General features: G+C 39.8%; 1 protein-coding gene across 1 annotated transcript in view; it reads left to right on the top strand.

Moving 5' to 3' along the window:
* The window catches only part of RNF220 (ring finger protein 220), a 145,805-nt gene that overhangs the window by 97,755 nt on the left and 27,077 nt on the right, over positions 1-20,973 (top strand). The window contains exons 4-7 of the mRNA XM_072420619.1: positions 2,411-2,456; positions 12,227-12,322; positions 18,425-18,532; positions 19,020-19,149. Coding sequence (XP_072276720.1) covers positions 2,411-2,456; positions 12,227-12,322; positions 18,425-18,532; positions 19,020-19,149 — 380 coding nt within the window. The remainder of the gene's footprint in view (positions 1-2,410; positions 2,457-12,226; positions 12,323-18,424; positions 18,533-19,019; positions 19,150-20,973) is intronic.

The raw sequence follows: 20,973 nt of genomic DNA, 5'->3' as shown, positions 1-20,973 counted from the left end.
TATGTCAAGTCTTATGCAAATCCGTGTCATTTATTAGCGGCTCAAAAAGAGACGGTGACCCCCCCCCCGTATTATTGTCTGCTTACATTGCGATCTGTCTTAATAAAACGTCTGCAGGTCTTTCTGTAAATAAACATTCTGTAGTAGGACACGTAGCCATCCATGCAGCACCCTATACAGCGGAGTCGTACGCCTGCTATCCGTATCTGTATGGCGATGTCTCAGGTTATTAGGATAAAAGACAAATATTTATTAGGCGCAGACCATGGCTGTGATTACCTGCTGACGTGTCGTCTCTGGAGTTTGGAACTCATTTGAATTTAGATACTAAATTTTTTTTCACAAGTAATAGATGTTCTTCTCTATTTTTTTATGTTTCTGGTGTTTTTTAATGTTTTTGGAATGAGTAATTTTGCTTTGTGAGTTTTCTTGATGAATGGTGATAACATTAGATTCCTCCAGATCACCATGGAATTTTATGTTCTGAAAGGAATATTATTCGTCAGTAAAGTATAAATATGAATAAGGATCTTCTCTTCTTTGCTTTATTTTGGTCTACTGAATATCACATTGAAATGTTTTCTTATTTATTCTTACAAAAATCAGAAGATAATGTTCTGTGCTGTCAGTGCTGCCCCAGGGGTGAGCAAACAACAAACTCAGCTCATAGGAAGTATTGCTAAGCCTGAAGCTGACCGCTGGCACTGGAAATACCGGGAAGGTTGGGCATGAAGAGAATGGAATTTAGGGGGTAAAATTAAAAAAGAAAAGAAAAGTAAATCTGGAGTTGCACTTGAAATAAGTTTGCTGGTTTTCTTTTTTTTATCAAACATAACATTCAGAGGCCAAGTCTAGTGTCCTATGATATAATAATGGTGGCCGGCCTAGATTGCCCCTGGATATTTAATCTCATACAGATTCATTATATAGACAGAAAGTAAAAAGAGCTAAAACTCCAAAAACATTTCTATATTTAATTTGTCAAAAATGACACACTACAAATCCCAGCTGGGACAGACTTTGCTGTAGTTTTTGGTCATTTGGATTTCCTTGCCGAGTTCCTGCCCTGCAGGCAGAATGGTTCCTTCACGGTAGGCGTATGGTTCAGACAAGGATGATCCTATATCTCCTATCAACAAGCCCAACCATCTGCCGAATCAAGGAGCATTAAAGAAAGCCAAAATTCAATTTCTCTCTGTGTGCTGCGGCTGTTCGGCATCTGGGACTGAAAAACGCTTTGCACAAAGTGAACATGACAGCGACATTGCTTTTTCTGTCACATCTCATGTACTGATCTCCTAAAAATTTCTCATAAAAATGTATTGTCGTCCCCGGTGCTGATTTTCGGGGCGGTGTGTGGCGGGGTGTGCGTTGTGTTGTGTATGCGCCGGCGCCCCTGGATATTAATACTGACTACATCTGATTTCATATGTCTTGTTCTGTTATAAGCATCTGTTTAGCGAGCGCCTTCCAATACTTGCCGCCTCTTGGTCGCTCATCCTTAGCTCCTGACTTCAGGCGTGCATACAAATTCCGTTATTAAATACACAACCGTCCCCCCACCACCACTCCCCAGGCATCCATCAGAGCCGGGGGGCTACAAGGAGCGTGCCTGGTGCGCAGGGCAGTGAGCCGCCCCCGTTCGGGTCTGAACATATTTCACCAGTGCTGCAGGTGCTTTGCTGACCTGACAAATCCAATCAGGGAGACGTCATTTATTTCCAGCTGCTGTTTGCTGCATGTTATATCAGGATGATGACTCTAATACCCCCCAATTACAGCTCCATCCTCTTTAGGGGGGCGCTGGCTTTAATATGTAATTGTTTCAAATCTAACCTGTCTTAAGGGGGAATGGCGTTATTAAATTTCAGGCCAGTCGCCATGGGTGGAGAGGGAATGTTGGCGTTTATTGTCGGCGAGGAAAGAAAATCACCAACACAAAGCTGACCGTCCATTATTTTCCTGGTGATAATGTAACTGGATTTCCACATGTCATAAATTCTATTTTATCTTGTTATCCAATTTATTTTAATATGAGGTTTTCGAATACAATTCGCAGCATGGAGGCTTATAAGCAGAGTGACACCAAGGAATAATGCTGGGACATGATGTAGCTATTTAATTACATAAATCAAAGTGTTTCTACAATCCAGATAAATTGTACAATGTAATAATCTGCGCTGGGTGTGACCGTATGGAACTATTATGATCCGTGTCTCTGACCTTACACAAAATTACACAAAAGGCACAAAATTGGTGATTTTCCACTGCTGCATAGTTAGCAATCACAACTTAAGTTATTCACACCTTGAAACAATTTTATTCATATTTACAACACTTTATTTTTATTTAGTAAAATGTCATGAATTTTATCTTCTTACCCTCCTCTCTCTGATTTTTTCCCTAACAGTAAGAATGCGGTACAGAAGGATGGCATGGCTCCTGGCACACCAAAGGTAAGTTTGTCATACCACTCTCTAATTATAACTTATAATTAATCTGAACCATAGAGAAACTGCTGGAGGAAAACCCATAAAACAAAAGCCGATGCTGCACACATTTCTGTCTCCTACACAGATCACTTTGTTCCGGGTAAACATTAAAATAAAAAGAAAATAATAAAAGTGGAACTCTGGGCAAAATCTAAAATGACAACATGCAACACATCATTAACAATAACACTATAGTTGTAATACTTTTATTTCCTGTAGATATATAACAGGGTGACAACACTCCTCTGCTTATAAATTACACAACAGCGTTGTCACTCTGTAGAGTGTTGGATAGTTGGGTGGTTTTAGGCCACAAATAAAAAAAACTCCATCTGCAGTGTTATTTATTTTGTCCCAGTCACTTTTATGTAAAAATAGAAATATAATACAAATAAAGACTTTTTAAAATAAAAAGAGAAACGATACAAAACAAAATACACATTTAGGACACAGAATCATTGAGATAAGAATATGATATGATTTTTTTATATGTTATTTCTAATTTTAGTGTTTGAAGTGTGAGTGGTGGTTACAGTTTAGTGTTAGTTCTTGTAGAACTATGTGCCAACCCTTAGGTACAGTAATAAAATAATGTTTGGACCACAAGAAGTTATTGTGCCCTATCTTAAACTGTTCTGTATTATTATTATTTACTGAATATAATACAATATTTTATTGGTGCCAAAAACCCGGCTTTTTCTCTTGTTCCTTATTTTACTACTCTAATTTTAGTGGAAGTTTCTGATATAAAAAATAATAATTGATTTCCTTTGAAATCTGCAGCTCCTATGGATCACAAAAGCTAATAAATACAATTTCCTTCCTTCCGTATCTTCTATAGACTGTAATAAAACATTACAAATATTATGGAGAACATTGAGAGAATGTTATTTTAGTTACAGTGGAAGTGAAAATACAAATGCAGTCCAGTATTCTGTGGTTGAGGTTTTCATGGTGATCTCTGTAGGGTCCAAGGCTGATGAAAGGGTTAATCCTGGCCGTGTTTTTCCCTGGTATAATGTCACTTTGGTAGATCAGACATTATTACAGCCAGATATTCGATTCATATCAATAAGCGGATCCCGTCACCACAGCAAAAAGGATTAAGATAGTGCTAAGTCTAATTTACTTTTAGTGCAATTTCACAGGATATTGCTCCTTGTGGCTGCTCAGATGGGAAAAGCAGATAATCTCCTCATCGTGTTTTAAAAGATCTGCGATTTGGAGACGGCTGCAGAATCTGTCTCATCATCCATGTACTAGGACATGCCGTATCCTATGTTGTGCCACAAAAGGGATCCCGGAGAAGTCGTTCTTAACATAGAAGTATCTATCAATCAGATTTTATTGCTTATTATATCTCATAATCATGAAGCAAAAGACGTGAATGCAGCTTCCTAATCTTCCAATATTAAATTGTGCCTGGAAACCTCAAACAGTTTAGTTGCTGAAATGATTATTTTCAATAAATGGAAATAGGGATCATTGTTTTTAGTCCACAAGCAAGAAATCCCATAAGGTGATGACATATGTGTAGTCGGATGTCATTATTTGGAGGGTAAACAAATATTTGATTTCTTGTTGTATCAGATGATTGGCTGCATTGTTCAGGCCAATAAAATTTCCGTCATACAATGTGGCCTAATTTGTTCCAAATGGATCCGATTTATCAATATTGGAGCAAAAAGAAAATAGGTTGCTGATTATTTTCTTAAAGTAGCTGTAAACCAAATCACTAAAATCTCATCTTTTTGAAAAAAATTATCCCCGGTGATCTTGTCAGTCCTTGTTCAGGCACTTACATGGTCTCAGTGCTCCTGGGGTGTCACCCTTTAAGGCTGGGTACACACATGCAATAAATAAATCTTTCACAATCCTTTCCAACGACAAAAGACTAAAGGAGTGCCATAAAGCGCCATTTTGCTCCATAGAGTGAGAACGTCAACGCCGCTGTGCTCTCCCCCTTTACTTTCATTACAATCGTTTGACGTACATGGATTCGCCAGGACGGATCCATGAACGACGAGCGCTGTACACACGCCAGATTCTCGTCTGATATCAGCCCTGAGGCGTATCTTGTGTACATAGCCCTACACATTGTATAAAGAATAATGTTATCGATGGGATAATGAGAAGCAGCACAAGGAGCCAATCAGTTGTGCTGCAATGCTTATGTACTAACAAGAGACATGCTGCAGAGAAGAGAGAATAGAGTGATGGAAATACAAGTTTATTAATTGGCTGCTTCTCCATTCACATTTGAAGTGAGGTACTGCTAGACGGGACTATGCCATGTGGCAGAGCTGTGTAAGTTTTAAGACTAAATGAACAGAGATAAAACAGCCATATATGCGCTTCATCTGTGTATTTAACTGTCTGCCAGGTTCAAAGCACACAGGTTTCCTGTTGGAGTGCTAGCAGTGCAAAGTATGACAATTAAGGAATACCATATTTAAATATTCTGTTATGTGAATACTTTCAAATATTTGTGATAATACAAAGGTATGCAAAGCCGGAATGCATCATGTTTCCATGTCATGTGATCAGGTTGTACTGTAACACATCTACATACATTGGCATGGTGCAGAAGGTGCCCATCTGGTAAAATCTTCACACAAATGCAGAATCCAATTTAGCAGGAAGGCCGGGGTGAAGCGGCCATGCTTGCCCCTGCCCCAAGCAGCATGCGTCTGATTTGTCCCCTCTGTGTGTCTTAGCAGACTTGTCATTTAGCCAATGTTTGGCTTTGTCCCAGAGACAGATCTGAGTGTTCTTGACATGAAGCCATTACAAAGATACCACGATACAGGGACCCTCTCAGGGGCCTGGGGGTTGACTTGTTTTTCTTGTCTGTTAATCTCTGCAGCACAAGACAAAAGTCTAGGTAAAAAAAGGGATCTGGCTGTAGTCTTTGGAAGGGCCCGGGGCCCAGCAGGTAGCCGTTTTAGTCGTCAAACAGCCTCATCTGTTTTATAAGTGAGAATTAAGTAGGGCTGCCGAGTCAAAGATGGAGCAGCTGCCTCTGGCGGCCCGTCCTTGTCTCTTGCTTGACGTCTGCTGAGCGTCATCTTCAAGGATTCTTCAGAAAAAAATGGATGCCTGTGGATAGGAGCTTTCACTGGGCCTCAGACAAAAGCTTTGAAGCTCTTTGCTTTACAGAACTTGCTGCGCTGTGAACTCTTATGTAGATGAGACAACATCTTTGTTTAAAGAAGGTCTCAGCTGTAATATCTTCATTTTCTCTGACTTCTGTTTGATCACACGCAGGATTAGATAAATGTTGACATTTGGCTCAGAAATCTGTGGTCATGACTAAAATGGGGTCCCACAAACAGTTTTTGGTACCCCTCAAATATTTTATGTCATTAAAGAGCAGCTACAAACAAAAGGATCTCCTGTCAGTGAGTTGTCAGTAATACCGCACATGTAAAGCGAGTAGGGAAGGGTTAAAACTTGTCAGGTTTTTTGCATTGTAAGAAAAAACATCAAAAATGTTACTGACAGGTGACTTAAAGTGGACCTGTTAGTCACACTACAACAAAACAAACTCTTCTTTGTGTTTACAAAGTCATCCTTAAGCTTCAGACTCTGCCTAGGCTGAGATGATGTCATCAGCCGGCTGCAGGCAGGAGGAAGCATTTCCTATGTCCTTTAGTGACTGGGCCTGCAGACACCCAACACATGCATTATTGTCACATTTGCTGGTTTTGCTGTAAACAATTGATGCAGGACAGGTGAGTATACCCAGTCTTCTGTTTGGATGTGTTTATAGTAAAATATAGAGCTCCCCCTATTGGCTAATCTACACATCTCTAGATCATCCGATATAATGGCCCTGATTTATTAAAGCTCTCCAAGGCTGGAAAGGATACACTTTCATCAGTGAAGCTGAGTGATCCAGCAAACTTGGAATGGATTTCTTCAAATTCATTTTCTAGATCCTGGACAAGATGCATTCCAGGTTTGCTTGCTTACCCAGCTTCACTGATGAAAGTGTATCCTCTCCAGCCTTGGAGAGCTTTAATAAATCAAGCCCAATGTGTAAAAGTGTGGGATAAAAATAGCAGACCACCAGTGTAAATATGCCACATGCAATGGCCTGACCCCAAGAATTATTCCTCGATTCATCCACACGGTGGACTTGCTTTTATTCAGAAGTTTTCCTTGGCATTGCAGTGTTTTGGGTCTGCAGTGATTCTTTGTCAAGCCAGAGCTGTACAGAAATACCCAATGAAATAAGAAGAGCAATGTAAATAAAAATCATCAGTGCGGATGTCTTGTAAATTTACTAAAAGTATTGGAACATAAAAGTCACATAAAACAATTACTAAGAATAAAAACTGCAATAATAATATAAAACATATTGTAAACACAAGTTGTGTCCAGTTATTTAGTGTCCATACATCTGCACAATATTTTTCTCCCCCAAGCACTGTATTTGAACATGTCATGGTGTGTATTTGTATGTTTTCCAATGCTGAGGATCCGCCATTTGTGTGCATGCAATACATTCTATTTTCTTTGTACTACACTTCAGGAGATAAATACATTGTACAGTGGTGTGAAATGTAGCAATGGTGCACAACTCCTACAATATTATTCCAAAATTAGATTTTCTAAAATTGTAGAATATAACATTAACCCCTTGTGTAGCTTTGTATTGTATTGTTTTCTAATTTGCATTTGATCAGATTTCTGCTGAAGTCTGATGGACAACAAGTTGTGCACAGCTGTAATACGGATAACAATATCAGGAAGATATTTCATTAACCTGATCGTGCAAACCTTGCGTACAACCTTTATTCTTGATTTACTGTTTACATTATAGACAAGAATAAACTACAGATATATTTATATGGTTACATCTTTTTCAAACTTTTTTTTTTTTGCTAAAAGGAACTACAGAGCAAACTATAACCATCAGCCCTAATTGCTGGGAAAATGGGGAAATATCAAACAAGGCCTCGTTCTTTTTCATATAATGTTTAGGATGGTGAAATGTCATGTTTGTGAATAGCGCTTGTCTGTGGCGAATCATTATGATTTTACCAAACAGCACTCTTAAGGAATCCGGTCAGGTTAAAGCAGGGAGATTCATACAGACAGGCAGATAAATACATAGAGAAAATAAAATGAAGCAGCTGAGTTCCTGGCATCACTTATTGCTCACAGGTTACACTTTGTAAATAATAAGAGCTATTAGTATCACTTTATATGCTTGCAGCAGGGTGCGAGAGGCGATGCAGACGGGAATGTGTCACCGCGCCACTTGTGTGTTAAGTGATAAGTACCTATTTAGAGAGGAGAGTTAACGCTCAAACCATCAGACAGGAAACACTTTGTGCTGGAATAAAAACAGGCCAGATCGTGGCATGAAAACACTGCTATTTGTTCTGCTGACAGCCGCTGCTGATGGATGGCGACGCGGATAATATAAAAAAAGTGTGTGTTTGCTTTACTGTGCCGATCACAAACCAAAGCTCGTTGCCTAATGGTCTGAAATGACGGGCTTCATTTTATTTTTTATTTTTTTGTTTTTAAGGCTGCATTTCAACACTGGTTGGAAATGATGATGCTGGGTATCTGTGGCAGAAACATATGGGGCCTTTTGTTTAAGTTGACAAGAGAAGTAATGCAATGGGAGGTATTGCAGGGATAAGTGTAGGGGGGGTTGGGGGAATACAGATTCGTCTGATGTGTACATTTAACATCTGCATTTTATAACTGCAATTGTGAGTCAGATGGAAAGACATATAGATACGCAGTAATAGATAGAGAAGGATTCATATGATACACAATTTATTTTATAGACACAATCTCTTCTTCTACACATACTGGACCTTGTTTATGTATCAGCACCCATAAACCTTTACAGGGTCACTTTCCATATTCTGGTTATTAGGGGAGCCATCATTCCTTTTTATTCATTCCCTGACCTAATCAGTGTTGGTCAAGTTGGGTTAAAGAACTCTGGGCAGGACCAGCAGTGTCAGCAGTTCCTATCACCCTATTGACCCATTTGGAGTGACTGACCTTATAATTACTCCAATCTTTCTCTTTCTTCCTGTTACACCTTTTTGGTCTGATATATAATATATATCATAATGTACAATGCATTATTTTTACTACCAAAGGCTTTATAGAACACTAACGTTTTTATGCAACCCATACATATTTGCATTATTCAATATTTATTTCAGCCATATAAAGGAAAAGTAGTGAGGAAAATAATTTATAATATACTAATGATGTTTTCCTTGTCAGTTTTTAATGTTTAATATAGCTGAGGGTATGGCAGGTCTTTGCCTACATGGACAAAGAGGGGTCTTAGGGTCATAAAGCAAACCCGTGATGCAGAAATAACTCAAATCATTCCAAGGATAACAGGATACTTATGAAGCTGTACTCGGCCCCAGAGCTAATGGTAGTGCCCTGTAAATCACAGCTATCTCTATTTGGCAGATCCTAGGCCCAGCTGAACTTTTTTCTCTGTGTGTCCAATAATTTCCTTCACTTCCTGACCTAAAGGTACAACAGGAAGTGAGAAGAAATCCCTGCAAAATGAGGTGAAACTGTTGTCACCCAAACCGGTGTACCTATCAGAATTCTCCTGGGGTTCTAACCCTTCCACACTCCATTCACACTTGTTTAGCAAAGGTTTGGGCTGTACATACACTTACAATGAAAACCTTACAGAGTACAGAGATCCATTCCCACTACCGGTAGTTAGGAAGTGTATATGGCGCGCACTATCTGAGATGTGTGATTAGGAACATATACCTGCCGCATGACCTGCTGCATTTCTAGCTGTACTCCTCTGAGGGACATGGTGCTGGCAATGTGCCAGGTCTACCTTGGGCTCATCTTTTCACCCACTTAGCATCCTTCCAGAACCTTCCTGTGCCAAGTCTACCTTGGGCTCATCATTTGATCCAGTTAGCACTCTTCTTGAGCCAGGTCTACCTTGGGCTCATCATTTGATCCAGTTAGCACTCTTCCTGAACCTTCCTGTGCCAAATCTACCTTGGACTCATCATTTGATCCACTTAGCACCCTTCCAGAACCTTCCTGAGCCAGATCTACCTTGGACTCATCATTTGATCCAGTTAGCACTCTTCCTGAGGCCCTTCTATTAGTCCAGTGAGGAGTGTGCAAAGTGGAGTTCCCTATATGAACCAAATGCTTTGTGGACCTAGTTTCCACAAGCTAAAACCTATGAGGTACAGAACCACGCCCACAATTATCGCTGTTTACGCTTCTTTATTTATTCGTGTAGTGTGTTTTTCTAGTTTACTGAAAGCTGCCTTCTGATTGGTTGCTGTGGATGACTGCACATCATTGCACCATTCAGTGCGATAGTTATCATTGGGTGACAGTAATGCGAGCAAGGCTCGCTGACGCCAGCGGAAGATTCACACACATCTCTGCCAAGACAGATTGAGAAGGTGAGAACAGCACGCGGCATGGGCAGAATTTATAGCCGTGTTGCCATTAAGGGAAAAATTAGCCGATGGCGACTATCATATTAAAGGGTGAAAAAGCCGTGAATTATTTTTTTTAAAGATCTTATTGCTTACAATGATCATTTTACTTTACAAAAGGCCATTTTTAATGAGTGAAAAGAGGGGAAAGTTGTGATTTAATGCTGACTCCGACTTTGATTTTTTTTCCCTTAAACACATTTACAGCTTTTTTTTTATACCAATGTTCTGTTTTATAAAGGGAAGTGACCTTTTTTCTAGCAATCTGTCGCGGCCAGGTGCGCTGTTATAACAGTAATTCATTGCTATTGTGCATTGAAAAATTGTAACCCATGACACGGCGATGCATATTTTTGTGACTTATTAAAAGCTCTTTTTTAATGCTGCTATTGGCATCGAACAGCCAGGCATGCATTACGATTCTCCAACAAGGAACAACAAGAACTAGCAGATCTTTCCATCATTGTTAATATAGGATCCACACACACCTAAAGTAGAACTCCAGGCAAATACGCCATTGAATTCCATTATGATATTATGAACTGTTCTTTTCTGACAAAGGATTCTAAATTCTGTCTGGCCAGTCATGTTATGTGTACAGTTTTGTGACACCACATCTGTGTCCTATTTCAGCTTTGCAGTTTTCAGTGGCGCTTCATTCATAATGAATTAATTTCATAACCACCATATTAAATGAGGAATTATTTTACAAAGTGATTTGGCAACAGCTCACCCATCCTTCTTCTCCTAGCAGTGATTCACATCCTAGCAGCTTAGTTCACCGTGTATGTGCCTCCTATCAGCGACTCCCAGCTCACCCTGCTCTCCCCTCCAAGCAGGGACTCAGCAGCTCAGCTCCTCATGCATTCCACCCAAGCAGTGACAACAATTTCATGCTGGCCCCCATGGATACTGTCACGGTATTCTTCTAACTTTTTTTTTATCTCTATTGTAAACACAGAAAAGGAAAACGGGAAAAGGAGAGAAGAGCTGAGCTGCTGAGAGAATTGCATTTGAGAATTGAGAATTACATTTTTAGTGGCTAAAGCTCAAATTCAAGCAGCTGCTCAGCAAGTGTAGGTGGACCAGCAGACTATAGGCTCAAAGGGCCTGATTTATTAAAGTTTTCCAAGGCTGGAGAGGATACACTTTCATCAGTGAAGCTGGGTATCCAAAAAACCTGAAATGGATTTCTTCAAAGTAATTTGCTATTTGATACAAATGTTTTATATCCTGGGCCAGGTCCGGGTTTGCTGGATTACCCAGCTTCACTTATAAGTGTATTCTCTCCACCCTTGAAGAGCTTTATTAAATCGTCTCCAAGGTATCCAAGGAAAAGATACTAAGAATTGAAAATTACAGTCACAAAAGTGTATAACCTAAAATGTTCTTTAACCCTCCCCTAGTGTTCCTGTAGTATCACCCTTCCCCTCTGTATCTCACCCAGTGAGTGGTGAGTTGTTGTGGATGCCTTTTCCCGTACCCCTAGGGCTGGACTTGGCATGGACCTCGCCATACTTAGCATGCTGGCTGGGTATTTAGAATTGAAGTGGTTTCCACACAATTTAAAAATAGACAGTTTATTAATTTGAACTGCAGGCACATGTAGAAGAGGCCCGGAGATTGACATCCGCGGGATTAGTTTAGCCCTGTTTTTTTCTAGAGGTCATCTCCATGGTGTTTAGGAAGAATGCTGGAATAATGGGCCCTCGTGCTCTTCCCAGGGCCGCTCTCAAAATAAAACCAATACATAACGTTTCACTTACTGTCTCCTTGGCCATTTTTCACAGAACAATATTGCGCCAGAAATTTATTATCTTTTTGTTAGCTTTTTTTTTTTTTTTTCCAACCTGCTCTGGTCTTTTCTGCCCTATGGTTGGCAGTTATGATGAAACCATAGTTAAACGGCACAGAAAAGGCTAGGAGGAGAGTTTAATCTGCCTGGGACCTGTAATTACACCATTCTGTACTGGTTAATAGCATTCAAACTAAAGATCAATTCCTTTTTATGGGTATTCTTCATGAGAGATCACTTGGCTGGCTGATGCCCCATCGAGCCGGGAGATGCTACATAGATATTCCGCTCAGACAAATGATCAAATAAGCTTTGTGTTTGGAAAGGCCGAATGGCACAATAGCGCGCAGGGTGCACACGAAAATAGTACATAAAAGCTTTGGAAATTTCTGGCTTCTGACAATTTTTGTTTGACATTTTCATCACCCTCTTTTTATTTCTTTTATTTTCCTCCACAGTCAATGCTGTTATCGGCTTCTATCAAGCGAGAAGGGGAGTCGCCGACGGCTTCGCCGCACTCCACAGATGATATTCACCATTCGGACAGATACCAGGTGCGCAACTATTGAAGTAGTAAAATGATCCAACGTGTTGGGATAAAGTGATTGGCTAGTTATTAGGCTGAGGTAGTGGAATCCTTTGAAACAACGGGATAGCAGTTTCTGCACTTGTGCAGGTTTCTTACCTTCTATTTAATGAATTTTTGTGTTTTTATGATAAAAACATTTATATAAAGAAAATACAAATACAATTTTGAATTTGAGGTATAGCTGAATTCCAGGAAAATTTAAATAACACAAATTTTTGCAGTTGAGTATTGATTTTTTTGGAATTAACATTTGTTTTTATTTAAATACAAGCAGTGTACATCTAATAATATCACATTCCTCCAGTTCCTGTATAGCTGGGCTATACTGGGGATTCTGCATCCTATACACAGTAATATAGGACGTCTGCATAAGACAAATGTACAGTTTACAAACAGATCTTATTAGCAAACAAAATCATTGAGTCTGTTCTGCAAATGGAACTTACATCCTAAAAGCCCATCTCCTAATGTCCAAACCACCCCATCCCTCCCTGTATGGTAGGCCATACAAACCTAAGTGCTATTATTGGGTACACAGTGTTTAAATAAACGTCCCTGGGTGACTGGACTACTCAAAAGGAAATGCTACCTTACGCACAGATATAAGTCAGCATTTCCTAATGAATGGAGACAAAGTATCTGGGAGAATCTTGAAGTACTGCTGGGGCATTCCTCTCTTTAAACAAAAAGAAACTGCTCATCTAGCAGCTTGTTATATAAACAGATAAGCAATATGGAAGGGCAATGTGTACATCAAATAATCCCACATACTTATAATTATCCTGCAGTGACAGGATATATATCCCTCCCTTTATTAATGCTATGTTGTAACTGTGTGACTTCATACGAGGTGGCAGCAAATTGCATGCAGTATCCTTGCACATCCTTGCGCAGATCTCCAAAGTGTCTCTGTAGAACAGTGAAAGCTTTTCATTTCAGCCATGTCTGAGTCAAGCTGTCACAGCAAGAGTGACTGTGTACCCTCATTGATAGGAGTGTGAGAGCTGGCACTCGCTAGATGGATCTGGTCCAGCTTATAGAGAGTGCGGCTTTCTACACAGCGCTGTCACTGCAGAGGGACTGACATGCCTCTGTCTGAGAGCCATTAGTACAGACAGCCTGGCGGAGCTACGCTTCTCTGGAGCTGACAAGTGTGGAATTGCAAACCACTAAATTTAGAATAGTCACCATCTGAGGGTAGGAAATATTTGTATCTGTTACACAGAGTGGGGAAGTATGTGTCTCTCAAAATTCTGTATGCTTAATAAGAAAAAAAAATACTCCAAGGATTTTATTATTAATGCCACTGCTGCACATCCTTGAACTACCGGTATTCCCATAACAAATGTCCAGGTATTGCTTTACGAATCTGAAACTGAATTCCTAAACAGAGCTGATTACATTTTTGCTACTAGCAGGTAGCGAAAGATCCTCCCAAATAATATGCATGCGCATATTATGGGAATAAAATATCTTCCACTACTTTGGGTAAAAGTGACTTTTTCAGCTTGTGTAGTGAAAAAGCAGAATTGCAACCCAAGAGCTTGGCTTTTTTTTTCATTTTATATCAGCTAATTAATTAGCAGGATGACTAAAGGTGCAACTTTTTTTTTCAAATGCTGGGTGACAGTTCTACTAAAAGTATGATGATATTGTCAGTCAGGTATGACTTGTTTTACCTCTAACATTATATATGACAGGACATCTGGTTGTACCTGTCTGTCTGTGAGGGTTCCACCGCTATCATCAATAGGGCTGATAAGGTATAGTGGCCATAGTGGCGATATCTATGGCTTTACCTGGGTTCATTCAGATGTTGCCCTGAGAATAGTTACATAAATAAAAGCACTTTACATTCTCAGCTTCTCTAAACCCTTTTTAATAAAACATAACACGGCATTAACCTTACTGTAAGTTCCAAACACCCTGAATATAACAATATTGAACATTTTATGTCTGATTGTAATAAAGAAAGAAAAATAAATAGCACCACTAAACATTTCCTTTTAAATATATATAAATCTGAAACATTTTCTTTAGATTTGGACAGGTTTGGGTTGGGTAAAAGCTGAATTATGTTTTGCAGGCTACTGGGGAGAGTTCTCCTTACTTCCCTTATTGGAGCTGATAAAATGGATTTAACACTTTCTTATCATATAGGAAAATAACCCAGCTACTCACATGAATCTTCCTCTTCATTATCAGAATAAATCTGTAAATGATAACCAAAACTCTGAATTAGTGTATAGCAGATATGAACAGTAAAAAGCCTCACAAGCAGGTTTTATAAATAACACAAGCTCTGACACAGACGTGCAGCAGTGTGGGTGTGTGGGTAAAATCTGGAAAAGGTTTTAATGCCATTAACACATCCGGCAAGGACACAGGGGCACACGATGAGAAGCATGTGTTCATTGAATTGCAAGCTGCTGAAATTCTAGATAATCCATTTTGCTATGTTCTAAGTTTGAGGGTCATTGTAATCATCCACCAAAGCTAAATCGACTCAGGATAAAAAAATAAAATGTACAAAAAAAAGCTGAACTGTCCGATGAACAAATATTATCCAAATACAAGTGCCATGTGCATTGCTACTAGGATCCTGGTGTGCTTTGTGTATTTCTTCCAGATCTGTGTCCAGTGTGACACTATGGAACTACAAAGCATCTTTCCTCATTTCCATAACCTAAATTAGTGTTTTCTAACCTTCTGTGTATTCACAGACATATAAAGGAACCTGGGGGTAGCAATTGTGCTGAAAAAGCCTGGCAACCCTAAATCCAATAATACTTTGATATGCATATCACCTAGAAAACACTGCTTGTCCCTGACCCCAATCTCACCTCACTATATTATATATTAAATTATCTATATTACATTACCTATATTATTTAATATATATACTATAGTCTATGAGGCTACCCATGAATGTCATGGACCAATAGGCAGGTAAGGGAAGAAGTATGGCCAAACTTCCTTAAGTATGAAACCAAAACATTTTTTATTTATTAAAGATGGGGAAACCCCTTGTTAGGATTTTCTTGTGTCTATAGGGAATTGGGGAAATGTTACTTTGCTTCCTATCCTGGGAACTCAATTCAAACAGTGGTGAAATATTCCCTCCGTCTTACGCAGCTGTCTCACCGCAACATTTCCACTCATCTCCTGGTCCTGTCACAACTAAACATTTTGGCTTTCTCATCACTGGAGGGTCTAAAGCAGAGTTTGCATCAAAAATAAAGTATGAGCTATTGAATAGCCCTCAATGTAAAAGTGCTGGATTAGGAACAGGAGTATAAAGGATAAACTACCTTACAGCGTGACCTCCAACCAATGGCCCAGATTCTGCTAGCCTTGCCTTGCCTTGCCACGTTCTCCTGCCACAGCAAAGGATCCCAAATGTTATCAGAAGAACCTTCGGGATGTTTCATTCTCTGTACAGGCTAAAAAATATGTATAACAGTCACTATGTACTCTATATAGGGCTATATATAAAGCCCGGGATAACGGAGAATCTTCACAGACAGTTGGGAATATATACGGTGTGCAATCAGTATGATCTCTATATGGTGTGAGGTATATATCGCAGTCAGTATGATCTCTATACGGTGTGAGGTATATATCGCAGTCAGTATGATCTCTTTATGGTGTGAGGTGTATATTTCTTCTGTCGGTATTCTCCCGGTATGGTGTGAGGTATATATTTCTGTCGGTATTCTCCCGGTACGGTGTGAGGTATATATGTCTGTCGGTATTCTCCCGGTACGGTGTGAGGTATATATGTCTGTCGGTATTCTCCCAGTATGGTGTGAGCTATATATTTCTGTCGGTATTCTCCCGGTATGGTGTGAGGTATATATGTCTGTCGGTATGCTCCCAGTATGGTGTGAGGTAGATATTTCTGTTGGTATTCTCCCGGTACGGTGTGAGGTATATATGTCTGTTGGTATTCTCCCGGTATGGTGTGAGGTATATATGTCTGTCGGTATTCTCCCGGTATCGTGTGAGGTATATATTTCTGTCGGTATTCTCCTGGCATGGTGTGAGGTATATATATGTCTGTCGGTATTCTCCCGGTACGGTGTGAGGTATATATTCTTGAGTTGCATACCCCAGGGAATATTTTTCTGATCACAATAAAATGTATGGCAGGAGTTTGATTTGGGTTACCCACTTCCCAGGATTTGGCCAGTTCTGGCTTTCCTGTTCTGTAGCAGCATCTGTATTTCCTGAGCAGCCCCTCTCCTGGTATATTTCATGGTGTCGTTGGTTCCGGAGTGCCCTTTTCATGTTGTATCACCAGTTGTACACATGTGCATGTCTGACTTCTACTTTGCTTCCTGGATTTGCCATCGTCTGTGTAGAAAACATGTGTTTTATTGCATCGGATAATCCATAGCTGCCACTCCGATAAAATCTCTTGACCTTTTTGTCCGTGTTCTAATTGCCTCTCTCGGCTTGTAGTAAAGACAGGGAGCAGCTGTAACACCTGAAGTTCAGAGCTTAATGATGTTAAGACCTTTTTTAACGTAATGTTCACATTATGAGCGCTCAGCTTTTCACCTGCAGGCATAAGGTTTGAATAATAACAAAAGATCATATTAAGTAGACTTTTTCTTCCCCGTCTCCACTTTTTGCTGCGGCTGAATTACATTATCATTTCCTTAACGGTGCTATAACCATTCCGCGTTTCTTCACTTTTGATTAGTTGGGGAAGGTGGGAAACGCGGGCCGATAGGACGACAGTAGATCAAGACTGAGGGATTAGTGAGCTAATTAGAAATGATTGCGCCCATCGTTATTAATTAGTCATAGCTCGGTCTCACTTGCCTGTTCTTTTAAGCAATTCCCCTTGCAGAATGGCTGTGCGGTCACCCCGCGCCCCTGGGAACATGTTCCCGTTTTTTTCTTTTGATTGGATGTGAAAAGTGACTTTCCAAGAGGTTGTACAAATCTCCATGGCTTCAAGAACTTTTCCATCTTGAGATTTTTTTTTTTTTTTTTTGTGAAAACTCGCTTTTAGTGAGCTCTGGTTTTTGTGCATGGGAACTGCTTTGCTCCCTTTTTTTGCAATTTCTCTTTATAATAAAGAATTGACTGGAAGGCCTTTCTGTCTAAAGGATCTAACTTCTTGATGGAGTTGTATTGGAGCTGCTGGACTTTCCTTCCTTTTCTTCCTTGTTTCCTGGGTATGTGCCTGCTCTCCATGGAAATGAAATTACCCTAATATGGGAACATTAGTTATGTTATAGGGAACATCAAGAAATGATTGTGACTAAACAGTACCCTGAAAAATAAACCTTTTGGTCTGAAATGCTTCCTGAAAATAGTGCACTTCTGGCATACAAATTTTCTGGGCAAATCTTTGCCTACAGCCTCATAGCTGTATATCTGCAGTGTGAAATCTAAGGCACTGCTGCCCCTGACTGCTAGTTTAGCTTCAGATTTGGTGGTGCTTATTGTTCTCCTTGCTGGAGTCTGACATTAGGAAGCAAAGTCCTGCTTCTTCCAGGATGGCCACCTCAACCAAGACACAGTGCAAAACAATACTCTGTAAGGGGGGACCACAATAAGTCATGGTGATTGGCCATATGCCCCTAATCTAATTTAGAGCTGATAAATGAATCAATATTAAAGCAGCAAATAATATTGTTGTACAAGAGAATCACTGATGAGGTTCTGTTGAATAAGTTGCTTAGGCTGGCCTCACATTTTGGTGAATTTAAAGGAACCTGCACAGAATTTGTACAATCATATTTTAACTTTCATGATCAACTTTAGAGATTTGCTCATTTCATTTACTGTTTTATTCTCCATATTATAAAATAAGGTCTAGCAGTGATGGTGGGGACCACTTATAATTCACACAGCCATGGAGTGTTCTGGAAATTCACAAACAGAAATGTCATTCATGAACTCCTAGTGGAAATATTTATATCAGTTTTGGATGGATAGAAAGACAAAGTTTACTAAACAAAGCTGTCTGTCCTACAATTCTCTGACTTCTGTTCACTCCTTGAGGATTGGCTGTGTGTTCCTTTAATATAGTTTGTGTAATTGGCTCCAGGTTATTATTGAGGTGCTAACATGCAATGTGTTTTTTTTCTTTTCTCCCTTTCTGCATCCATCAGCTCGGATTGGGAAGATGAAGCGGCGAAAGCAAGATGAGGGACAGGTATGTCCACTCTGCAGCCGGCCGTTGTCTGGATCGGAGGAGGAGATGAGTAGACATGTGGAACTGTGTCTGGCTAAGGTAGAGGAACTGGGAGGTGATTGTGGCCGCCCGCTGTGTTCTGTCACTTCCCTGTCTATCACCTCTGCTGCCTAACACTGGACCCCTGTAGACTGTCAGCTCTGCTGCCTATTTCTGGGCCTCTGTAGACTTCCATCTCTGCTGCACTCCTCTGCTCCTGCTAACCTTGTTACTGACTTCTCTAATGTCTGTTTAACTCTTTCTTGGTTCCATTGGCAGTCCAATAAAATCAGTTCTTCCAATAAAACTTTAACAATGTGCATAACTTGGCCCCTACCCTGCCAGCTGTAGCTTTTCTATTCTCATAATTCTAAGATTTTCTGATCATTCTATATCCTAGTACTGAATTCTATTGCTGTTTATACATGTGCAGCCTTTTCACTTAGCTGTCTCTTCTTTCTCATTGTAGAGAGAGTCGAGCATGAATGAAGACGACTCTGTAGACATTGAAAACGAGAACGGTCACAGGTTTGAAGAATACGAATGGTGCGGGCAGAAGAGGATTCGAGCCACAACCCTTTTAGAAGGTGGCTTCCGTGGTAGGTACCATTCTGCACTTCAATGCTGCTCCACTTTGAGAAGCCCTATTAAGTAGCTCTGTTTCACTATTCTATTCCACTATTTTCTTTGTCTTGGCATACAGCTATGTTTGTTCCATTTACAGTTGTTTTAATGTTTTCAGGTTTCTTCTATGATATGTAGGTGCCTACTGAAGGGTTTTAACAAAAGATTGTGATTAACCCATGACTGCCAAGGGGGTGCAATCTTTTTTTGGTGAAATTATTTAATGTGAGAGACCTTAAAGGAAACAGTTTTGGAGCGAGACATGGAGGTTGCCATTGCAACCCTTTTTTTTTTGCTGTTCCTGGCTGTATCACTACCTTCCTTTAATAATTTGTACCCCTTACCTTTAACAAGAATTTTTTTTATTTATTTTCTGCAGAGGGGGTGGGAGGTGCTAGTGGCAGCCCCTACGTATCCCTAAGTAAGAATTGGATTTACCATATGTGTTACATGCACAAATATTAATGGGTACAAAATCTTTTGCACACAGCAATCTTACCTCTGTGTTTTGCTTTGCAGAAGCTGCGAGTAGTTTTGAATTGTTACACCTTATTGATAATTTCTGTAAAATCAAAAATGTTTTTTTCCATTAAAGGACTGTTGATATCGCATTCAGTGTTCATACTTTGCATTTGTAGACCTGATAGGTTTGTAAATGCTACTTTACAGTGTTATATTGGATTCCGTGTAATGTTCTTATTGAAGTCGCGTTGCCTTTGTAGAGAATTTGATTTTTCTGCTAAAGAGAATCTGTAAAGTAATTCTAAAACCAATACTGTTATCTGCGCTCAGAGGGAAAGTTGTCATCCCTTAAACGGCTTAACACACATAAAACGGAACAATGTAGAGCCGTGAACAGCACGGAGATCAGTGTGGAGTGCACAGATAGATGCCCGGCGCAGGCTACTTAGAAAACAAGTCTGCCAATGATATCATTGGAGCTCTTACTCAGAATCTGATTTTTAACCCATCTTTAGCTGCGTGCGCAGTGCTGTAGTGCCATGCGTCTCTATGGTTACTTTCACCCTCAAAGTGCCAATTTTTTTTATTTTTCCAATTAAGTGTCCATGGTAATATTCTTTGTTTCCCAGCAGTACCATTTACATTTAGATGTAGGCTACGTACACATATCAGATAATTTTCATCTGATAATAGCTTCAGGGCTGGTATTGAATGAGAATCTGGTGTGTGTACAGTGCTCATCCGAGATTGTTCATAAACCTGTCCTGGCGGATCGATGAACGATTGGACTACAAGTGAAGGGGAAAGCGTGCAGTGGGGTCTTGCTCCATCGTTCTTCCCCCTCCATAGAGCCAAAGGCTCCTTTATGTATATCGCTCATTCATTCATTTAGTCTTTTGTCTTTGGAAAGGATTGTGAAAGAACCTTTCCAACGACAATTATTAAACGTGTGTACGTACGTGATGACTAAGGTCTAAAAGCTGGGGAAGCTTTAAAAAGCAGAATTATCTTACTGCAACCAACAACACTGTTTAAAAAAAAAAGTTAAGTCCTCCTTGATAAGTCTCTAGGCCCCTGCACATTATCCTGGGATGGGGGTGGTCACATACTCTCCCCGCACCTAAAAGCAGCAGATATTTTGAGGCAGCTTTGATAGCAGAGAAGTGGTGGAGCATAGACAAGTTAAGTACAGGAAACTTTTTGAGTAGGGAAAATATTATATCTAAGTGGAACAAAAGAACACTGTGAGTGTAATATCTGGCAGATCAGTTTGTTCGCATGGTAAAGTATTTGTTTACTATGTGTTATGGGTATAATTTTTATTTCTCGTTTTATTA

Source organism: Pyxicephalus adspersus, chromosome 8, assembly GCF_032062135.1.
Source record: "Pyxicephalus adspersus chromosome 8, UCB_Pads_2.0, whole genome shotgun sequence".
In the NCBI taxonomy this organism is placed as follows: Eukaryota; Metazoa; Chordata; class Amphibia; order Anura; family Pyxicephalidae; genus Pyxicephalus; species Pyxicephalus adspersus.
Note: the sequence above shows the minus strand (reverse complement) of the source record. Positions and strands in the feature narration are given on the sequence as shown.